The sequence below is a fragment of the Oncorhynchus tshawytscha genome, linkage group LG08, assembly GCF_018296145.1.
Source record: "Oncorhynchus tshawytscha isolate Ot180627B linkage group LG08, Otsh_v2.0, whole genome shotgun sequence".
In the NCBI taxonomy this organism is placed as follows: domain Eukaryota; kingdom Metazoa; phylum Chordata; class Actinopteri; order Salmoniformes; family Salmonidae; genus Oncorhynchus; species Oncorhynchus tshawytscha.
Window position 1 is genome coordinate 57,347,859 of NC_056436.1, and position 20,945 is coordinate 57,368,803.

Sequence of the window (20,945 nt, forward strand, 5' to 3'; positions counted from 1 at the left end):
AGCTAGCTCTATGTTCTGGATCTCCAATGCATCTCCACGGTCCAGTGTATCCTGTGCCTCCTCCCCACACTCGCCCTGAGGTGTGTGTTACCAGCCCAGTACCACCAGTGTCAACACCATGCACCAGGCTTCCTGTGCGCCTCCAGGGTCCAGTACGCCCTGTTCCTGCTCCTCGCACTCGCCCTGAGGAGCGCGTCCCCAGCCCGGTACCATCAGTGCTGGCACCACGCCCCACGCACCAGGCCTACAGTGTGCCTCGGCAGTCCAGAGCATCCGGCGACAGTACCCAGTCCGGAGCGTCCGGTGACAGTATCCAGTCCGGAGCGTCCGGCGACAGTACCCAGTCCGGAGCGTCCGGCGACAGTACCCAGTCCGGAGCGTCCGGCGACAGTACCCAGTCCGGAGCGTCCGGCGACAGTACCCAGTCTGGAGCGTCCGGCAACAGTACCCAGTCCGGAGTGTCCGGCGACAGTACCCAGTCCGGAGCGTCCGGCGACAGTTCACAGACCGGAACCTCCAACGATGGGCTACAGTCCGGAACCTCCAACGACGGTCCCCAGTCCAGAACATCCGGCGATGATCCACGCTGCGAGGGTCCCCAGCCCGGGGCCTACAGCGAGGATCCGCAGTCCAGAGCCTCCGACGATGATCCACGGGTCAGTGATACAAGAGCGGACTCAGTGTAAAGAAGGGGGACGGCATCCAGAACCAGAGCCGCCACCGAGGTTAGATGCCCACTCAGACCCTCCCATATATGTTTAGGTTTGCGGCCGGGAGTACGCACCTTTGGGGGGGGGGGGTACTGTCACGCCCTGACCTTAGTTATCTTAGGTTTCTTTATTATTTTGGCTAGGTCAAGGTGTGACAAGGGTGGTTGGTTTAGTTTTTGTATTGTCTCTGTGTTTTTGTCCTGTCTAGGGTTTTTTATATTTTTTATGGGGTTTTAGTATGTCTAGGTATATGTAGGTCTATGGTGGCCTGAATTGGTTCCCAATCAGAGAAAGCTGTTTATCGTTGTTTCTGATTGGGGATCCTATTTAGGTTGCCATTTTCCATTTTGGTTTGTTTTATCTCACATTTACTTAGCTAGCAAATGCAGCTAGCTAGTTTAGGCTACTCAAACACTCGACTCAAACAGGGGGATTCTATGTTAACTAGTTGGCTATGACTATCCAACACCACAACACTGGAACTCTCCCAAGTCAAGGTAAGCTTTCAGTTTGACAAATTTATTGCCACCGGGGCCCACCGGTGTAAGTGCTGACCTGCTTACTGACTATACACTGCAACGTTACTGCATGATTGTAGCGGGTATGGTAACACGTTAGTTCTATTAGCTACTGTATGTTGACAATGACATTATTTTAGCAAATATGGTGACAGCGATTTAGGCTGTGTGTAGCGGTTATGATATGGTTTGGCTTGGAAAGTTTTTGTTTCCCTGGTCAGAGCTGATGTGTTGTGCACTGAAGTCTACAAGCGAAGGGAAAAGGTGAGAGAAGAGAGCGCTGAAGGAATACAACGTGGCTGAAGGAATACAACGTGGCTGCTATGAAAGTGAAATGTGTTGACGTGTGATCAGTGGTGTATTCATTCCGCCGACTCTGTTGAAAAACATTTCTTAAACGGAAGGAAACAGAACAAACATACCTGAATTTGTCCAATAGAAGCTCTTGTTTGCAACTGTTGGACTAATGATTACGCCCTAGATCAGCTCGATGAAGGCAATGACCTGTGTGCACCTATGTTGTAAACTTTCATTCACAGGCTAGGTTGTAGCAACCTCATGATGGGTAACAGGAATATTTGAGTATCATGTAGTAGCCTAAACCTATCGATGTTACATTGAACTGGGTGAATGGAATATGAATGACAGTCATCCAATATGCTGTAATAGAAATAAGGCCATGCTCATTAAAAAAATAATAGTCCTCCCTCATTTTAAACGACACTTATCATCACTGGGGTGTGTGTGTGTTTACTGGTTGAAAGTATCGTCATTGTAATCGTATGTGCTCAGAGTTGGGTAGATTACTTTCTAAATGTAATCCATTAGTTACTAGTTACTTGTTCAAAATTGTAATCAGTAACGTACCTTTTTGATTACACAAACTCAGTAACATAATCTGATTACTTTCAGCTACTTTTAGATTACTTTCCCTTTAAGAGGTATTAGAAGGACACACAAAATAATATCACCAATTGAATGACATCTATTGCAGGATAAATCAATGTTAGAGTTTACATAGTTGGCCTTAAATGGATGTTGCATGTTATTTTATGGGTTGGTTATGTAGGCTTCTTCTAACCCATTGCTTTCTACTACAGATAATAATATATTAGCTAGGCAATATCTTTACATTAAAATCCAAAGTCTGTCAGATTTACAGTCATTCCAATTAATTTAATACCTCTTGATCTTCAAGAATAGGACTTGGAAATACGGAAATATAGATTAGCCAAATTGTTTTACCTGAGCATATATATATTTTTTTACATTCAGTCAGGGTCTCAGCTTACTGTTAAGAGTTAGAATAGAAAGATACACAAGGTGCAATTTAGAAATGTGGTTGTGCATCTGCAGTTTTTCTGTTATGTCAGTTACTGATAGTCACTCAATTAGCCTTGTCAGCTAACAATTTTTAGATTTGTAAAATAGTCTAGCCTGCTATCTAAACTTTTATTAACCTTGGCTGAATACCGAATACTGACATGCCACACAGGGCATGTGCCCAGGGGCCCTGACCTCGAGGGGGCCCCCATTGATGTTGTTAGTCACTGTCACTCAGATATCATTAACATGGCATAAGTCATAGCAAAATGTGTAGAATTGCAGGTAATTAGCTTTCTCTCTGCTGTCAAGAGGGGGGCGACTAATGTGTTTTGCCCGCGAGGTGGGGGGGGCCCCTCATCCAAATCTCACTTAGGGCCCTCAAAAGGCTAGGGCCGGCCCTGAATCAGTTACACAACCAAGGCAGGGCCCCCCAGCTACCCACATGGGCCCCCTACCTCCTCTCTTCCCCCCATCTGATGATTAGCAGAGCGGCAGCAGGTCATTTACATTGACAGCGGGCTCCTGTGGTTGGCGGTTGCAGTCAAAAAAGGTCTGCACTATGCAGCTGTTGCGAGAGCTCATTTTTCACTGGCTGTCCACTGGTCGCAAAAACAATGATTGATAGGCAGCTTACGCTTCTTCAATTGAACCATTATTGGGATAAAATACACAAATACAATTGTAAACAGCCATCCACAACCACCATAATCCGAAGCCTACGGTGCAAATAGCTAAATGAGAGAGCAGTAGTATGATTCACATTAATGTGAGATGTAAATAAGTGATATCCGTATCACCCGTAGGCTACACCAATGCTTTTGTCCTCCAAACATTTATTCAAGTTGGATGATCTTTGGATACCAACAGCAGTCACACCATTGGAAGACATAGCTTGGACTGTAGCCTAAAAAAGCCTATTCCTGTTCTGTTCACACGATCCATTAAACACATTTGGTGTCAATCATAGTGGTCTCTAACTTGTGGTCAGACTCGCTCAGGAAGAACTTTTTCCAATGCTGATTCAAATGTCATTGAGAAAACACAGATGTCAAAGATTTTTACTCAAACATCCTTTCTGAATGTAAAAGTAATCCTATAAGTAATCATATTGTTTTTGAAAAATATCTGTAATGTGATTACAATATTTTTGCTGGTAAAGTAAGGGATTACAGCTACCGTTTTTGGGGGGGGTAATGTTACTCCTCCCCAACCCTGGCTAGAGGTCTGACTAAAGAGAATAGCATGAGATTTACTGAGATCTTAACCTGATCTAGGAAAACAAGGTGTGACATGATCTCTGTAGATTTGGACTGTTACTCCTAACACAGGCAGCAAGAGGTAAGAAGACATGTGTGTGTTTATGTGTGTGTATGTGTGTGTGTGTGTGCGTGTGCGTGTGCATGTATGTGTGTGCGTGTGTGTGTGTGTATGCGCATGTGTGTGTGTGTTTGTTGTGACTCTGTATATGTGGATCACTGGTTTCCAAGCTTCCAGCACTCCTGTCCCCTGGCCATTCTCCAAGCTCAGTCTAACGAGCCAACATGGATTTGGTAATGACCCGTGTGCCCTCAGAGGCCACTACTGTCCTTTTGGAGGAGGTCAGTATACCCCAGCCAGCCTGACAGGCCCAATGATAGCCACAACCACGAAGGCTTGGTCCTGCTTACCTGCATGGTCCCACTGCTTGCCTGCTTTGTGGCTGTGAAAGAAAGACGTGGAACAAAAGGAGTGTGTCCTTACCTGTCAATGATGACTGGGTCGGAGGGCGTCTCGTTGCGGTTTCCACAGCTCTTCTTGTCACAACAACGACTAGGAAAAAAAACACAAAAGACACAATTAGCTATCACACTTAGGTTTACTAAAAACATTTACTATCATTTGTTACTAGAGTTGTTGGACGGTCTCTGGTAACAGTGGGCATACAGCGGACTATGGAGTCAGAGAGGAACCATGTGCAATCTGCTGTCCCCCTTCTCCCCCATCCCCCACCTCGACCCACACTCCAGCTGGGCAGGGCTCCAGCCAAGGTCACTCAGTGACTCGCTGACAGTTTGGACAGCGCCCAGAGATGGCTGGCCCGGTGCTGAGCCACCTCCATCCTGCCCCCGTGCCATCACCCCTGCCACACCGCCATGGCCACCCTGGCCTTGCCCAGGTCTGTGCCACTGCCCCTCTGCCCCTGCCACACTGCTCATGTGGTGGCATGCCGTTTCAGAAAAGTGGGTGTGAATACAACCAAATGTGCTCTTCTGGTTGGTCGCCATGCAATGGTGGACAATGAGGATCAGTTTCCCAATCATTCTGATTCAGTCTAGTGTAACAATAGCATAGTGCAAAGAAAGTTTTTCAGTTTTTCCATTTGTTGGTAGTGGTAGTAGTATACTTTCTAGTAGTTTAGCAGTTCATTCAGTGTCAATTACATTGCATTCAGAAAATTAATTTGGATTCAATATACGCCTTTTGTACATTTACATTCAAAATTGTTTGTTTCATGCAGTGACTCAAATGTATTTTATTTAACTAGGCAAGTCAGTTAAGAACAAATTCGTATTTACAATGACAGCCTACCCCGGCCAAACCCTCCCCTAAACCGGACGACGCTGGGTCAATTGTGTACCGCCCTATGGGACGCCCGTTGTGATACAGCCAGGGATCGAACCTGGGTCTGTAGTGATGCCTCTAACACTGCGATGTGAAATTTAAATAGAAGTCCTGATCCTGCGGGTTGTTAACAGTAACTAAGGTCCCATTTTAAATATAAATGTGTTATTCTAAAGATAATTGAAACCAACCCTCTTATTCTTCAAAATTATTCATATTGCATGACCTGCCGAGGACCAATTATGCTCACACACTCACCCATGCTGTCATGAATCACATTGCCATTTGACAAACAAGCTTAAAACCGAGCCACCGAATGCCAAATTAACCCATTTTATGAATCATTTATCACACCGTTTGATCTCTAAGTAGAAGAAAAACATAAACTAAGTACTGTTTTTTTGCCTGGTCTTTGTGTGTGACTGTTGCCATAGAACGCAACACAATAATTTATTCCCCCAGCTACTTGGAACCATTAGCAAAGTTCCAGGAGACCAATTAGCATTGGAAACCCAATGGTGCTGCTGTGGTGACAACCTCCTCAAACTGAGAAAGTGTTATAAACAAACTGGACCCCAGGAGCACTGCCAGGCCCCTCGGGGGACCCGGGGCCCTTCGCACACGAAAACAAACCTTGGCTGAGCGTCCACAATATCGCCTTAATGACGTTTCCCCCCGGGCCCAAACTGGCTAACACCCTGGCTAGCTAATGACTGAGAACACAGGCCAGTAAGTCAGACGAGTCCCACAAAACAACTAGACTGGATATCCAGTCAGCGTTACTATGTTTTTTTCAGCTACAGCCGAGAAATAGTACTGAGCATGAGCAGTGCTGGTCCAGTGAGCGCCGCAGCAACGAAACCAGAGAGGCCAACTTGATGATTTGTCAATCTAGCAAAAAGGACCCACACCGAATCTACAATAAGAAGTGAGCCTGGAATGCCAGTTTTATCCCAAGATGGGCAGCCTGCCTTTGCTGGTCACTAGCATCATTATCATTGTCCCTTCAGTCAGCCAGGCATACTTCAAATGATCCCCACAAGTGGAATCTACTTAAGCACTAAAAAAAGGAGTGTTCGAAGCTGAACTATCAGAGTTTAGCTTTAAAAAACAAGAGAAGCCTTCAAAGGCTCCCTGAGGAACCTGAAGACGGGCATCAGAGGGATGGAGAACAGAGCCAGTCTGTTGGATCACAGGCCTGTGATAAGATGCGCACACAGTGAATGGCTGTCAATGGAGGGCTTGTTTTCAAAGGGCAAGTGCTGTAATTACCCAGCCCAAACATGAGGGCCACAGCCAGACCTAATGATATGCGTCAGGACGGCAGGCAGACAGCCGGCTTGGCTGGGAGAGGACGCCCGTGGCAAGCCTTTCTCACACAACGTGCCCTCTTCCAGCCTGGCACCGGGGCTGGCGCACAGAGCCCAGTCCTGGCTAGCCTGTGTACCCATAGCACAGTCCTCCGATGACTGGCCCACGCCAACTGACTACCACAAAGCCCCATTTGGTGGTTTTGGAAGAGCCAGTCTCAAATGAAAGAATGCTGTGTTGATATTGTGAACCAATTCAAGTCACACTACATGGAATACAGTGACACTTCAAATGTACTTGCTAATCAACTACTGACATAGTTAAGTTGATATTTGTGTGTGTGTCAAGTAGTGATATTTAAAAATAATGTGAAAAAAAAGTGATATTTAAAAGTGATTTAAAACACTGTAAATAAAGGGCCTCCATTTTGATCCTACAATCTATAATGTCGTCATGTCTATCTAATTAAAGACAAATAAACTCATTGCAAATATTTTAAATTGTCAAGCCGTCCAATAGGTTCAGTGCTATGATGAGAGAACTACTCTTTATCTTCAGAGAGTTCTGGACAAAGGGACAAGTCTCAAAGCCACCACCAGGGACCACATGGCCATGCCGGACAGGGTCCCTACCAGCTGCTACAGTATACTTCCACTGCTGGCTGAGTGTGTTACTTTATACGGCTGCAACACCACACAGGACTAGATAAAGACACCTCAGCCATCACGTCCCTGTCACCTGGGAGACCGAGGGGGAGATCGAGATAGATGAAGAAAGAGAGCGCATCTCTCTCATCCCCTTCTCATTAGCCAATGGAAACACTGCATTCATCAGGGGAAGGATGGTTAATAATCACACTCAATCACGTAATGACCGACGCCAAGTGGAACCGTCATTAGGAAAATGAAGCGACGTATCAGAGGGGATCTCCAAGGAGGAGACAATGGGTCCGTCACTCAAAGAAGTCCCCACATTTTCAGTATCGACCATTTTTCAACTAAATGTTGAAAAGTTGAATGTTCCTCCATGCACTGTTTGAAATTGGCTCTGAAATGTGAAACAAGATGCATGAGATAACCAGGAGACAACCCTCAGATATGGTTTCCCCAGCTAGGTCATAAGATGAGTGCGATAATGACTTAGACCCTGATTCAATCAAAATAACAGACGGAGGGTTTCCATGGTGAGGCAAATCAGCATTCTTCCAGCACTGTGTTTAAACACTTAGCTGAATTATTGATTCAGCTAATCAACAATTGCCTTCTCACAGGTAAATGCTCTCTATTGTCTTGCCCTAGAAACGTCCAGATCAAGGTTTTGCTTGAATAGCAGTTGATGCATATGCAATTGGGTTCCAACAGGGATGACTGAGTCAATGGAAAAGGCAAAGGGCTGTGTCGACCCCAACCTCCTCCCTCCCTCCCACCCTCCATCCCTCCCTCCCTCCCTCCCTTACTTCTACAACCAGCTGAGGCCTCTCGTGGGCCAAGGCTTGAAACTCCTCAACCCCCAGTGTCCAAGGCAGCACACAAACACAAACACACTTCCTGTATTGCATAATTAACACTCACTCCTACCAGGCCCTAACCAATGCCCTACAGACTTGTGCCCAGCCAACCTCCATCAAAACACACACAAACACATAAAGCCCCCATCAACATGGGCCTTCATCCGGCAGACACACAGTGGGTAGATAATGACTCAGCATGGTATTCAATTCAACTATACTTATTTAATGAGAGCAACCCTGTAGGGCTGTATAGAGAAGACTATATAGCACGAAAAGGGATGGCCCACAGAGGAATAAGGATGCCTCTTGTTGCATTAAATTAACTGGTTTTGACCAATTTGACTAACCTTGAGCCTTGTGTTGATCCCTTAAAGGAAAAGTCACTCCAACATAAATTTTTTCCATAAAATGTCCTGGAGTCGATGGTATGTGTACATGTTATGTAGATTCTTGTACATGCATCAGGAGAACTGCAGACCCCAATTCCAGATTAATTTAGATGGTGCCAACTATGTCCATTCATTAGATTTTGGGGTGAAATATCCCTTTAAATAGAGTGGCACTCACCTGCACATGATCTCGTGGGTGAGAAGGACACGGCACATCTCTGGGTTTTTGTCCTGGCCCTCGTAGAGGATCGCCTGAGGAGAAGAAAAGAGCAGCCGATATTTGTTTGTTTAGTCTTCTTTGGGTCCCTGGACTTGAACTTGTGCTTTCCCTGTACAATATCCGATCATAGCCCTGTAAAGGTTGTGACTACATATAACTGGAAAGGCTTTGTGCGCGTGTTCGCTATCAGTGTCTGCTAAATATCTACAATGGAAGTGGGTGACACTTTATTAGCGTAAGCGCCGCTTGGTCTAACTTTCATATCATATTAACAGGGAGAGAAAGGAGGTTAGACTGAAGAGATGGTGGAGGGGGACGATGAGGGAGTAGCCCCCCCATAGTGGAGAGCCACGTGGTGTAGAGCGGCCCGGCCGGCCCTCCACCCCTCCCAGACAGATGGCGGTGCGAGCCCCAGTAAGAGAGAGAGACCACCCTCTGGGCATCCTTCACTGGAGCTGCCATGTCGGCCATGGATGACGGATGACCACTGAGAGGAGCTGTTCCCTCCTTCATTCTCTCTATACCTCCTGTGTCAGAGGGATGGAGGGAGGACGAGAGGGAGGGAGTGCTCCATCCCACTCCCAATGACGTACCCCTACCTCGTCCACCTAGGTGGTCAGTTGCCCCACACACACGCACACACACACACACACACACACACCCCCAAGGGGACAATACTTTTAGGATAACGACCACTTCTGCATTATTGATTCCTCCCAGCCTCTATATTAAAATCTGCCAATTTCGCCAGAAGGGGTGGGGATTGCAACAGGGACCAGGGAAAGGGAGTGGGAGTGTGTGTGGGGAGGAGAGGAGATGTGTGTGGGGGGGGGGGTATCGGGTCGATATTTATACATCATCATTTCTGATTCAAGTAGCCGCTCCACCCCCTGGAGCTAGTCTGGGAGTTTTCATGGGGGTATATCATGGACATACGTGAGTAATACCACCATGTTGAAAAAGGCAAAAAGGAGAGTCAGATTCTGCTTTTTTGAGGATGATAAGACAGACTGAAGGGGGATATCAAACAGATATATTTTCCTACACATCCACTATTAAAAGAAGATTATTTGTATTCCCATTGTGTGCAACATACTGCCTTCCAGGTAAATGCATTATATACAGTAATATGTTTGAATTTGCCAATAGGAGTGTCTGAGAATGGGCTCCTAACAGCCAATCAATAGACATGGGCCCCCCTCTGGCTGCTAGATGGCTGCCTTTCTGTGGGTGGACACACTACAGTATGCAAAGTCTGCATGTCTGTCTGTCCAAGTCTAGGCAGGAGGGAGGGATTTGAGTGGCGCACCCGAGGTAGAAAGCTCCTTGTGTTGTTGTCAGAATTATTGTCTCCGGCGCGCCGTCGCTGCAGCACATTAAGGGCTATTGATTGGTGTCCGTGGCTGGCGCTTTGTCGAGGACCTCGTTGCCGCATCGATCTGTGACAGCCTGACATGGCGACACAGGGAGGGCCTGGTGGGCTGGGGATAGAGAGGGCCTGGTGGGCTGGGGACAGGGAGGGCCTGGTGGGCTGGGGATAGAGAGGGCCTGGTGGGCTGGGGACAGGGAGGGCCTGGTGGGCTGGGGACAGGGAGGGCCTGGTGGGCTGGGGACAGGGAGGGCCTGGTGGGCTGGGTATAGAGAGGGCCTGGTGGGCTGGGTATAGAGAGGGCCTGGTGGGCTGGGTATAGAGAGGGCCTGGTGGGCTGGGGACAGGGAGGGCCTGGTGGGCTGGGGACAGGGAGGGCCTGGTGGGCTGGGGACAGGGAGGGCCTGGTGGGCTGGGGATAGAGAGGGCCTGGTGGGCTGGGGACAGGGAGGGCCTGGTGGGCTGGGGATAGAGAGGGCCTGGTGGGCTGGGGACAGGGAGGGCCTGGTGGGCTGGGGACAGGGAGGGCCTGGTGGGCTGGGGACAGGGAGGGCCTGATGGGCTGGGTATAGAGAGGGCCTGGTGGGCTGGGGACAGGGAGGGCCTGGTGGGCTGGGGACAGGGAGGGCCTGGTGGGCTGGGGACAGGGAGGGCCTGGTGGGCTGGGGACAGGGAGGGCCTGGTGGGCTGGGGACAGGGAGGGCCTGGTGGGCTGGGGACAGGGAGGGCCTGGTGGGCTGGGGACAGAGAGGGCCTGGTGGGCTGGGGATAGAGAGATCCTGGTGGGCTGGGGACAGGGAGGGCCTGGTGGGCTGGGGACAGGGAGGGCCTGGTGGGCTGGGGATAGAGAGGGCCTGGTGGGCTGGGGACAGAGAGGGCCTGGTGGGCTGGAGACAGGGAGGGCCTGGTGGGCTGGGGACAGGATGGGAGGGTGGGCGGATGGGAAGGAGTGTACAGTACAGCACAGTGTATGGTGGAGCCAGGTTGCCCTATGTCTTCTAGCCTGACTGGACAAGACTAGTTATTTGCCACTGGGGTACTGTAAATTGATAGCACTTTAGCTCAGCGGGTAAAATGACTGAAGGGTGTCTGTGTTCATGGGTTCAAATCCCAGGTGGGATTGGTTGACTCATGTTACATTAAGTAATGTACATTAACTAAAGCTAATAAGTACAAAATGGGTGGTGGTTTGCAATATGATACGTAGTGAAACCCTGCTACTGGAAACAATGTTCACACTTCACTGGTCACCTGTTAAACGGCTGGGATCAGAGTAAGGAGAATTCTCACCTGTTTGGTCATGGAGTCTATTAGCCGTACAAACAGATCCTGTTCTGTCCTGATGCCTGCAACACAACACAAATATGTATCAGATATCCTGCAATTACACATGACACCAATTTGGATTATTGAAATGTTTACGATCCATTGACAGAACGACAAGTTGAATGTCATCTTCCTCTGTAAACAATTTGCATAGAAGTAGGCGTGTGGTTTAGCCAAATGAAATGTCTCGAGCAACAACAGCAGTCTAAACATCAGCCTCAAATGCAAATTCACTTCTTTCGCAGAAAGAGAAACATAAACGGCGAATTTCAAATAGCGTCTTCTCACCGAATTCTGTTTATCTGTGTCCCCATGGTGTCTTTATGTTTTCTGTCGTGCTTGTCGTGGGGACCAAGCTTTTCTAGCCCCCCTCAGCAAAAACAAACAAGCCTGTGCTCTCTAGCTTTTACTATTTATGATTTCCCGGCTGCTACTGCCGAGTTCCCCTCGCTCCCGCTGCCGTTTTGGAGTTCTCATTCACAGACAAATTAAATAGCAATCATTATTGCTTATCTTTTATTAGCTTTGCAACGGAGCGTAAATACGGCATAAACACAACAGGGGGTAGGTAGTCAAAAAGGACCATGGGAAACGAGACGATTTTCTATTTCTTGCCTGTAATTGCGTCAGGCTTTGGTGTTCTCTCGCCATTTCTTTGTCCTTTTTAAAAAAATAAAAAATAAAAGGTCATTTTTAGATGACTTGTGAATTGTACTGTACCCCACCCATAGTCTTCTGTTTCTTCTCGGGATGTGGTCTCAAAACAAAATCCATGGCAACAGGAATCTAAGCTTTGTGCATTAAAATGACCACAGATCAGTGATCAGTGTTCAAAGTTCTTTTCCCCAATGACCAAAACAGACTTTAGGATTTGCTCGTCAAATATAATTCCAGATGTGATGAGGATTATCGTTTATATTTATGTTGTCCTTTTCTATTTAATGTCCTATCCCAGCAGTTAGAGCGTTGGGCCAGTAATCAAAAGGTAGCTGTTTCGAATCCCTGAGTCGACTAGGTGAAACATCTGCCGATGTGCCCTTGAGCAAGGCACCTAACCCTAATTGCTCCTGTAAGTCGCTTTGGATAAGAGCGTCTTCTAAATGACTCAAACGTAAATGCTAAATGTTTTTCCTGAAAGTGCTAAAGCTAATCTTTCCACGGAGAGCAGCGAGAAGAGAGAGAACTCTGCAGTATGTTTGGAGGGATTATCGTGGTCTTACCGTTACTGTACAGGAGCTGTAGCCTGTAATGGATGCCGTTGTTGGTCTTCTCTCCATTGTACTCCTGAAAGAGTCAAATTCAAACACAGAAAAATCATCAAGACGGCTCTCAGCTTTTGAGGCGACACCCAAAATCAAAGGCAACATCGGCCCATTTAGTCCCCTGCTGTGTTGTCATAAAGGCTCTTGTACGTCATCCAATATCTCACAACTAAATGAACTACCTGTAAAAAAAAGAACTAGACCATCCTAATCTACGCTCCCGTCTCAATCTACTCTATCGCTGACATTCTCCGAAGAGACCAACATCCCGGTCCTAATCCAAGCAGATGTTGGGCCACAAATCGAAATCTTAAACCCAACTCTGGTGCCACAGGGAATACCCAGACTAATACGGCATCCACTGCATCCAATTAGAGATCATCTGAAGAGGACACATAAATCCCATAAGAGGTCAGGGGACCAACCAGCATTATTACTGGTTATCCGCTGTTATAACACTGTTATTACCCTGTGGTTTCATTTGAGGTCGAATGAGCTTGCAATCAGAAAGCTGTTAGTTAAGGTATATCACACTGCCTGTGTGTCCACAATAACAGGTATATCGAATAATGGTATGCAACTGAAAACATATGAATTAAAGGGAACATTTGTAATATCTACTAGATTCATACAGGAAGACAGTTCTGGGAAAGTAAGTTCTAGGGGTTCATGTTTTTAAAAACAAATCTCTTTTCCCATAAACTCTGAGGACAATCCACACCGTTCTCTGATTGAGTTATATTTATGAAGTTGCTAAGCCCTTGCTATTTTTGAGTATTTGTCTAGGCCCAAAATCCCACCGCAGGTCCATGATGATATACAACATGGAATCTCCATCTTTCCTCCAACTCCCGTCACTGACACGCACACAACAAACCAGCTGCTTTACTGTTGCATCGTCTAGCCAGGAATAAATCAAACGTCAAGAACAAAAGGACAAACCCAGGTGAGAGCTAAAACAACCCTGTTACCACAGCTATACAGAGAGATGTAGTAAAAGTCTAAGTGACAGTGCCCAGTTAGTGTTGGTCGCCACGGTCACCGATGACCTCAGCTCCCAGGTGGCCCAAGTCGCTCTCACTGATCTCATGTCACCTCTTCAACGGGCGGGCACCGGGAGAGAGGCCACATCCGCTCCTCTCTCCCTCTCTCCCTGTCTCTTTCTCCTTCCCTCCCTCACAATCTCTCTCTCTCTCTCCTTCCTCCTCCGCCGTGCAGTGCCAAGTGTGCCGTGGAGTCTTGGCAGGGGCCCAGGGGCAGGCTGGAGGTCAAGGCAGAGGGGAACGGGCAGGGAGGACGGGAGGAGCGGCCGTGCCAGCTGGCCGCTGTCCCTCCTGACCGTGGGCGGAGCTGTTCTCTGTAACCTTTTACTGAGAACAACCCCCTGGCAGCATGGCAGAATGGCCCAGGCGGCAGGTAGAGAAGTGGGTTACCATTACCACTGAGAGCACAGGTACTGCTGAACAAATACCAGAGGCAGAGAGAGAGGCAGAGAGAGGCAGAGAGAGAGAGCCTCATAGACTGGTCAACTATATAGCAGAGCTTGTAGATGGCACATGAATGTACAATAAATGACATTAACAACTACTGCTTAAAACGAATACAAAGGCTTTTCAGAAGCATATGTCTGATCAAATCATATTTGCTCTCCAATCTTGTATTATTTTGTATTTTTTTAACTAGGCAAGTCAGTTAAGAACAAATTGTTATTTACAATGACAAACTACCGGGGAACAGTGGGTTAACTGCCTTGTTCAGGGGGAAATTGAGCAGATTTTTACCTTGATAGCTTGGGGATTCAATCCAGCAACCTTTCGGTTACTGGCCCAACGTTCTAACCACTAGGCTACCTGCCACCCTGAAATAATACAAATTAATACAAATTAATGAATACAAATTAGATTTTTTTTTAAATAGATACCTTCACGTAACCTCTTATCAAAATGACTTAAGTAAAAATACTATTTGAGTTTAATGTCTGATTTAAAGCTGAATCAAAACTGCTTCATTCAAGATTTCCTGCTTTCTGCTCATCACTGCCCCCCGACAGGTTCTTTGCAAACTGTGAGTGCTTCTATATCTGAATGGTTTCTATCCTCAAACAGCTCTCAGGATTACAACCTTTCAGTAATTGTAAGAAATCTCAAGAGCTTAATGTACTTTCTAAAACCAAATACTTTGAATTAGTATTGAATTACAACAACAGATACTTACAATATGTCAAATCTGTTAATTAAATGAAAACATGATCTTTATTTATGAGGTGGACATAATCAATATATAATTTACATAAAGTATATTATCTTCAAATAAATGTGTACAATTCTGTTTATGAAATTCAAATCTAATAAATATAATTAAATTAGTGTATATAAAATAGAATATAATTCTGTTACAGAATGTAGAGATATAGAATGAATAAAAATCTAATTCACTAAAGAAACGCATTACAGTGCATTGCAGTATACTGTACATAATAAATGAACAAACAATAGAGAAAAAAAATATTGCTCTCGACTTGACATCAAGAAAAGTGTGAGTGTATCCACAGCTTCTGTGCTAGACATTTCATACTTCAAAAGCATCACTGCGCTATAGCACAGAATGAAGCAGAAGGAATGACATCCCACAAACACTGGCCCCAGCGTCAACACCACCCGTTTACCCCCAATGCCAGCTATACCTGGGCACACATGCCCTCCTCCCCATTCCCCTTTGTGTGTTGGTCTTACTTTGTCTTTCTCCACAAAGTCTATGTAAGAGGTTCTCTCGATCTCCACGGGCTGGCCCTGTCGGTCGTACAGCGCCAACACGAAGTGGAAGAAGTTGGATTTGCGTAGGTTCGAGGGGGGCTGTTTTTCATAGTGAGCCCGGGCCAGACCTACACCGCTATAGATAGGAGAAAGAGAGAGAGAGAGGGGGACAGGGGGAGAGCAAATGGGGGAGAGAGAGAAGGATGAAATTTGGTTAGTACCGTGTAGCCAAGGAGCACCGGGGCAATTCAAAACACAGCAGGCGCTATTCAATCACAAGCTGTTTCTGCAGGTAAAACAAAATGTTGTTTACTGTGTGAAACTAAAATAAAGTTTTCCAATAATTTAAGTATAATATAAGTATGACGCCTCGCAAAGAAGAAATCCTGGAGCAGTAGGGATTGAATAGGGCCTAGAGTCCTAGCCTAGCAGTATTAGTATGCAGTTCTTGGTTTCATTTAAGAAACCTACGTTTCAAAACGTGTTCATTGTTCTGACAAAAAATGGATGTTAGTCAGGTCAATTACTACTATCAGCACCGACTGCAAAACAACCCAAACAGTAATCTTTCAAAACCTAAGTTAAAAACACAAACACAAATAATGAAAAGAAGGAGAGAAAAGTGGAGACGAGAGAGCGAGAGAGAGAGTGATAAATGAAAGACACTTGGCCCCCTCTTCACGTTCCCTGTGTGTGCCACGCGTTCCTTTGTGTTATTTGTCTCCTCGACCACCTCAACAATGTGAATTTGGCTGGGTAGCAAGGACTCCAGAAGGCAGCGTCTGCCTCGGTTCGTGCCAAGCGCTGTGGGGTACCATTCGGCTTGGCAACCGAGCCACTCCAGTTTCCCCTGACCTGTCAGTCAAACTCTGCCCTGCATCCCCTGGGCCCGGAGAATAAAAGACCTCCACACACTCGGCGTGCGCCATATGCGCACACACACACACACACAGACACACACACTTTTCACCATTGATTTAGAGACGGAGGATGTCTGCTAACACACACTGCTAACCAGGGTTGGAGTTCATTTAGATTAAAAGTGAAATTTTGAAGTGAATGCCAATTCAAAAGGTGACATGGTGTGGAATAGATGACAAATTCAAATTGAAAAAGTTTCAAAGCTTTGGAGAGGAATTCATGTAGAAGGTTTTTAAACATCTGAACTTAATTCAATTGATTTTTGGAGAAAGAGGAAATGATATCTAGAAGAAGCTGAATGGGAGACGTTACACACTGATTCTTGACCTGTCAAAAATAAATGGCTGATTGTGGTGAACATTGATAACCACTTGCAACAACAACAAAAAATGAAGTTGAGACTACATGAGAGAAACATACAAAAGAAACTGAATGGAAATGAACATAAACATATGTAAAAAGAAGATGGTGCAGAATCATGTCTTCAGGTGAAGACAATAGACGGCAGATTGCAGTGGCAGAATGATTTGGACTGATTGACTTTACGTGTACCTTGTGGTCTGGAAGACTGTGCCTAACTTCTCCAGGCCGTGGACAGAGAGCAATTTTTTTGTTGTAAGATATCTCATAGCTTCAATATAAACCGATTTCTAGATCCAATAATCGATTCCTCATTCAGGAAAATGTTCAAGGATGCATGAGCGTAATTGCTTTTTAAGAACGCAGACAGATCTAAATGTATAAACAAACGCTTGCAGGCAGCAATAGGAGCTCTGTTGTTAAATGAATGAAACATCTAAATATCATAATGCTTTGGTATCAATCTCTGTTCAACTTGGTTGCTGATATCTCATTTATCTACACTAACAAAACAAATAACCACGATCAATACGAGATTCCAAATGGAATGGACGCCACGCTACTTGCTTAGCAATTACCACTTCCTCCTGATTCGGGCTCACGTCGAGGCTCGAACGCAGGATGTCTGCTTTGCTAGCATGGGTGACCGCCCGCCCGAAGCATCTTACCAGTCAGCGCCTCGTGAAAAGCTAGCTCCACCTCAGGCTGAGGAGTAAGATTCACACACCTCCATGTGCCACACAATCACAAAGCGGTTCATGTCGAAATATTTATTCACGTGCTGCATTTTTCTTGGAGGGCGGAGCAAGTGTTTTTGGAAAGTTGCCTGGTTGCTTTCTCTCTGCGCTCATGGGTATAGTCCGCAGACGCTAGATTAATACAGGTGTGACCTTTCTGCACCCCATTACCAATGCTTACTGCCTCATTTGTAACCGAGTTGTTGAAAGCGAATTCCTGGACACTGTTCTGAAGACACAAAGACAAAAAGGTTGCACATGGGAGAATGGCATTTTACATCGGGGGGAGATATGAGAGAGAGCGCTAGGGCTTATCTGACGTCATGGTTTCAGTGCTACTAAATATTAAGCGTGGGACTGATAGGGTATTTTTTTCCTATCTAGCAAACCCTCATTAAAAATCCTGCAAAAAGTCAAAAACAAATCCTAAAAAGTCGATAGGGGAAAAATCCCATGAAGTTGCTAGATGTTTTGCTGAACACAAACATTAGGTGACCGTACTACTGCCATGGCCTACATAGAAATCATCTGGGGGGAAAACTCAAAATTATACTTAACTACCTAACAATTAATAAAACAAGACTCGAGTGAGAAACAGCCCTCACTATCATATCACTTCCCACCTCCAATTACATGTATAAACCCCCCTTCAACACCATTACCCCAATTATGAAGCTACGCCAGAACATCGGGGATACGTTGAGACCTCCAGCCACGGCGGCAGTGCCAGAGCCAGTCTCAGCACATCCAGATCTCTCTGCACTCTATCGACACAGAAAGCTTGTTAGCGTTATTATTTCAATTATGCTAATTGCAGCCACATCCACTTATGACTGGGCGCGGCGGCCTGTAGCGCACGGCCTTAGCACTCAGTATAATAAAAACAGTATCGATGGCACACAGGTTTCTACTACACAGGCCGTGTAAATCAGAGGGCAGCAGACCGACAACAAATAGCGCTAACAGATCTTCTGACGGGCCTCCACCCTATATGCGCGTTGACACTTCACCCCCCACTGTAAACGCTGAAGGAAGAGATCACGTGTGAAGCAGCAACTGTCATCCAGTCACTTCTCAACACAATCAGCTGACGCCAAAAAGCCCATGTCCATTCTGTGGCTGACGTCAACGCTCCGATAGGGATGGTATGTTTACTGAACTAGTCGTTTTAACATGGGCTGGTACAATTGATCTAAAGTCATTAGAGAATTTAACAAGATTTTGAGTTGTGGTTTTAACGACTATAAAAAAATAAAAGGAGATTCTACATCATTTGAATTCATTTGTAGGTCCAGCTATCCGCCATGCAGCATTAGGATGGTCGTCAAAGTGTACATTCTTCGGCAGTATCGGCTTAATGCAATGCAGCAAATTCTAATTATGATAAATGAAAAAGGTAACCCCGGGCTAAAGTCCTCACTGCTGGAGGGCCTGCACACTTCAGGGAAATAGATATTAAGCACTGAGACTTCTGCTCTGAAATGATCTACTAATGAACATGCAGCAGAAGGGTTCTCCTTCTAAAATGGACACTGTTGACTGTGTGTGTGTGTGTGTGTGTGTGTGTGTGTGTGTGTGTGTGTGTGTGTGTGTGTGTGTGTGTGTGTGTGTGTGTGTGTGTGTGTGTTGTATGCACGTACGTGTATAAAATACATTGTTCTACATATAGCTGTGAAATAGTACCCATGAGCAGCTGGTAAATCTTCCAGATTGTGGCTTTAAGGGAGCGATCAGTGGTTGCCCTTCCCACTGCCTCCACTCTCCCCTGGGTAGAGAGCATCCCCTGTGCCACCAGAGTGGGCACAGTGGACACGGCCCGCACCCCTCCAGCATTAATCAGCTGGGTGATGGGGTGTGACCGACCTACCGACCGAGCGGCGGAGTCTTTAACCAGCGCGGCCGGCTGCTTCCTGCAGGACAGCCTAATGAGCCATATACCATTGCCTTGTTTATACAAATGGGATGCAAGCAGAGTATTAACAATCTCCTCTCTCTGGCCTACTGCCACTGTGTTAATCTAATGAATAGTGGAACTGTAAATCACACAACCTCTGTGGTGGTTGTACGGCCACCGCTCTCTGGGTTGCAACTTGGTCTGTCCCTGGAGAGGACAGTAGGTGACAAAGACATAGGACTAACACAGAGAAAACGTTGAGTATAAAACCAAGGACAAACCAAAGGAGATAGTAAAAGGGAGGGGGGTATCAGAATAAAACAGCATGGAAAACCAATGTAAGGAACATTGACCTATCTAAATTCAGACTTACACTAATTGCACCAGCAAATGTTGGGGGGGGTCACATGAAATATATGCAAATGTGTGTGTGTGTGTGTGTGTGTGTGTGTGCGCGCGCGCGCATAAGGAAGAGTGTAATTTATGCAGCCGATACACAATTACTCCGGCATACATTTGCCCAGTCAGGGCCGCTCCCTCCCTAGTGCTTGTTTGGTTAGCTCTTATTAGCCGTGTAATATGAGCTAATGAGTGGAAGCCTGGAACACGGCAGGAGGACAGCCCTCGCCTGTGTGTGTGTTTTGAAACACTATACCCTCGGTAGGCAGGATGGGTAGTCTCGGATGCTTTCAGTCTGAAGTTATGTCTGATGAAACCTATCACCGCACTCCCTTAGACATCTCTCCTCTCCCCTCTCACAATATAGGACCAACCATTTAATATTACCCAAATATTGCAAGGTTGTTACCTCGCTACGACAACGCTTTGCCTGAAGAAATCCAAAACAAAAACACCATCATAGTGGGAAACAAATCCCGTATACGGTCTCCTCTATCTGCCCCAATGAACTATCCCATCGCTAAAGCAATAAGCTGCCTCGTAGTTGAACATCTGTCAGTCTTTGAGCAATCAGGTTTCAGGAATCTCATTATGCCATTTTAGAATTCAAAAAAACCCAGTGAATGATTTGGCCAGTCAGTGACCAATCAAACATCACAATCTTACAAGCGCAATTGAAAAAACGTCAGTGTAACTCTGCATCGATAACATCTGAACAGAATTCAGTCATCAGAAGAGAGATGTTGCCACTACAATTGGCGTGCGAGAAGCATCAATTACCTCGCCAGGAAACGGATATTGAAAAGAAAATCACAGTTTGGCATTGTTTTTACACCTCACTTCAGAAGAACGATACAGAAGCCCCTCTACCCTTCCACTCCCTTCCTACTCATCTCCCCTCCCTACAGGTAATGCTGTGGCAGAAAAATGGTACTTTCTATTGAAGTAGAATGGAATGAGCATCTCTTCAACGAATATAAAATACTACTTCTACAAGGGATTTGAAAAGTACTGGCCTACAAAACCATGCAGGTAATGGTGTATCAGAAAAGTAGTACTTTCTATTGAAGTAGAATGGAAAGAGCATCTCTTCAAATAATATAAAATACTACTTGTACAAGGGATTTGAAAAGTACTGGCCTACAAAACCACACAAACAAGTCTACAGCTAACACCCACACAGACATGCTTGTGGATCCTCGGCACAACTTGTTTTTTTTTACACTTACGACACGCTCACACATGGAACTCTGCTCACTGTGTACTAATTGGTACACACTCATACTGTACAAACACTCACACTCGTTTTGCACACTGTCAGAAATACTGCTACCTTCTT

At 45.9% G+C, this 20,945-nt stretch overlaps 1 protein-coding gene across 7 annotated transcripts in view; it reads right to left on the minus strand.

Moving 5' to 3' along the window:
• LOC112256267 (transcription factor COE3) overlaps positions 1-20,945 on the minus strand; it is a 99,611-nt gene that overhangs the window by 73,066 nt on the left and 5,600 nt on the right. For all 7 annotated transcript variants that reach the window (XM_024429398.2, XM_024429399.2, XM_024429395.2 and 4 more), the window contains exons 2-6: positions 15,275-15,431; positions 12,501-12,564; positions 11,245-11,300; positions 8,544-8,617; positions 4,295-4,363 (exon numbers count right to left, since the gene is read on the minus strand). In XM_024429398.2, coding sequence (XP_024285166.1) covers positions 4,295-4,363; positions 8,544-8,617; positions 11,245-11,300; positions 12,501-12,564; positions 15,275-15,431 — 420 coding nt within the window. The remainder of the gene's footprint in view (positions 1-4,294; positions 4,364-8,543; positions 8,618-11,244; positions 11,301-12,500; positions 12,565-15,274; positions 15,432-20,945) is intronic.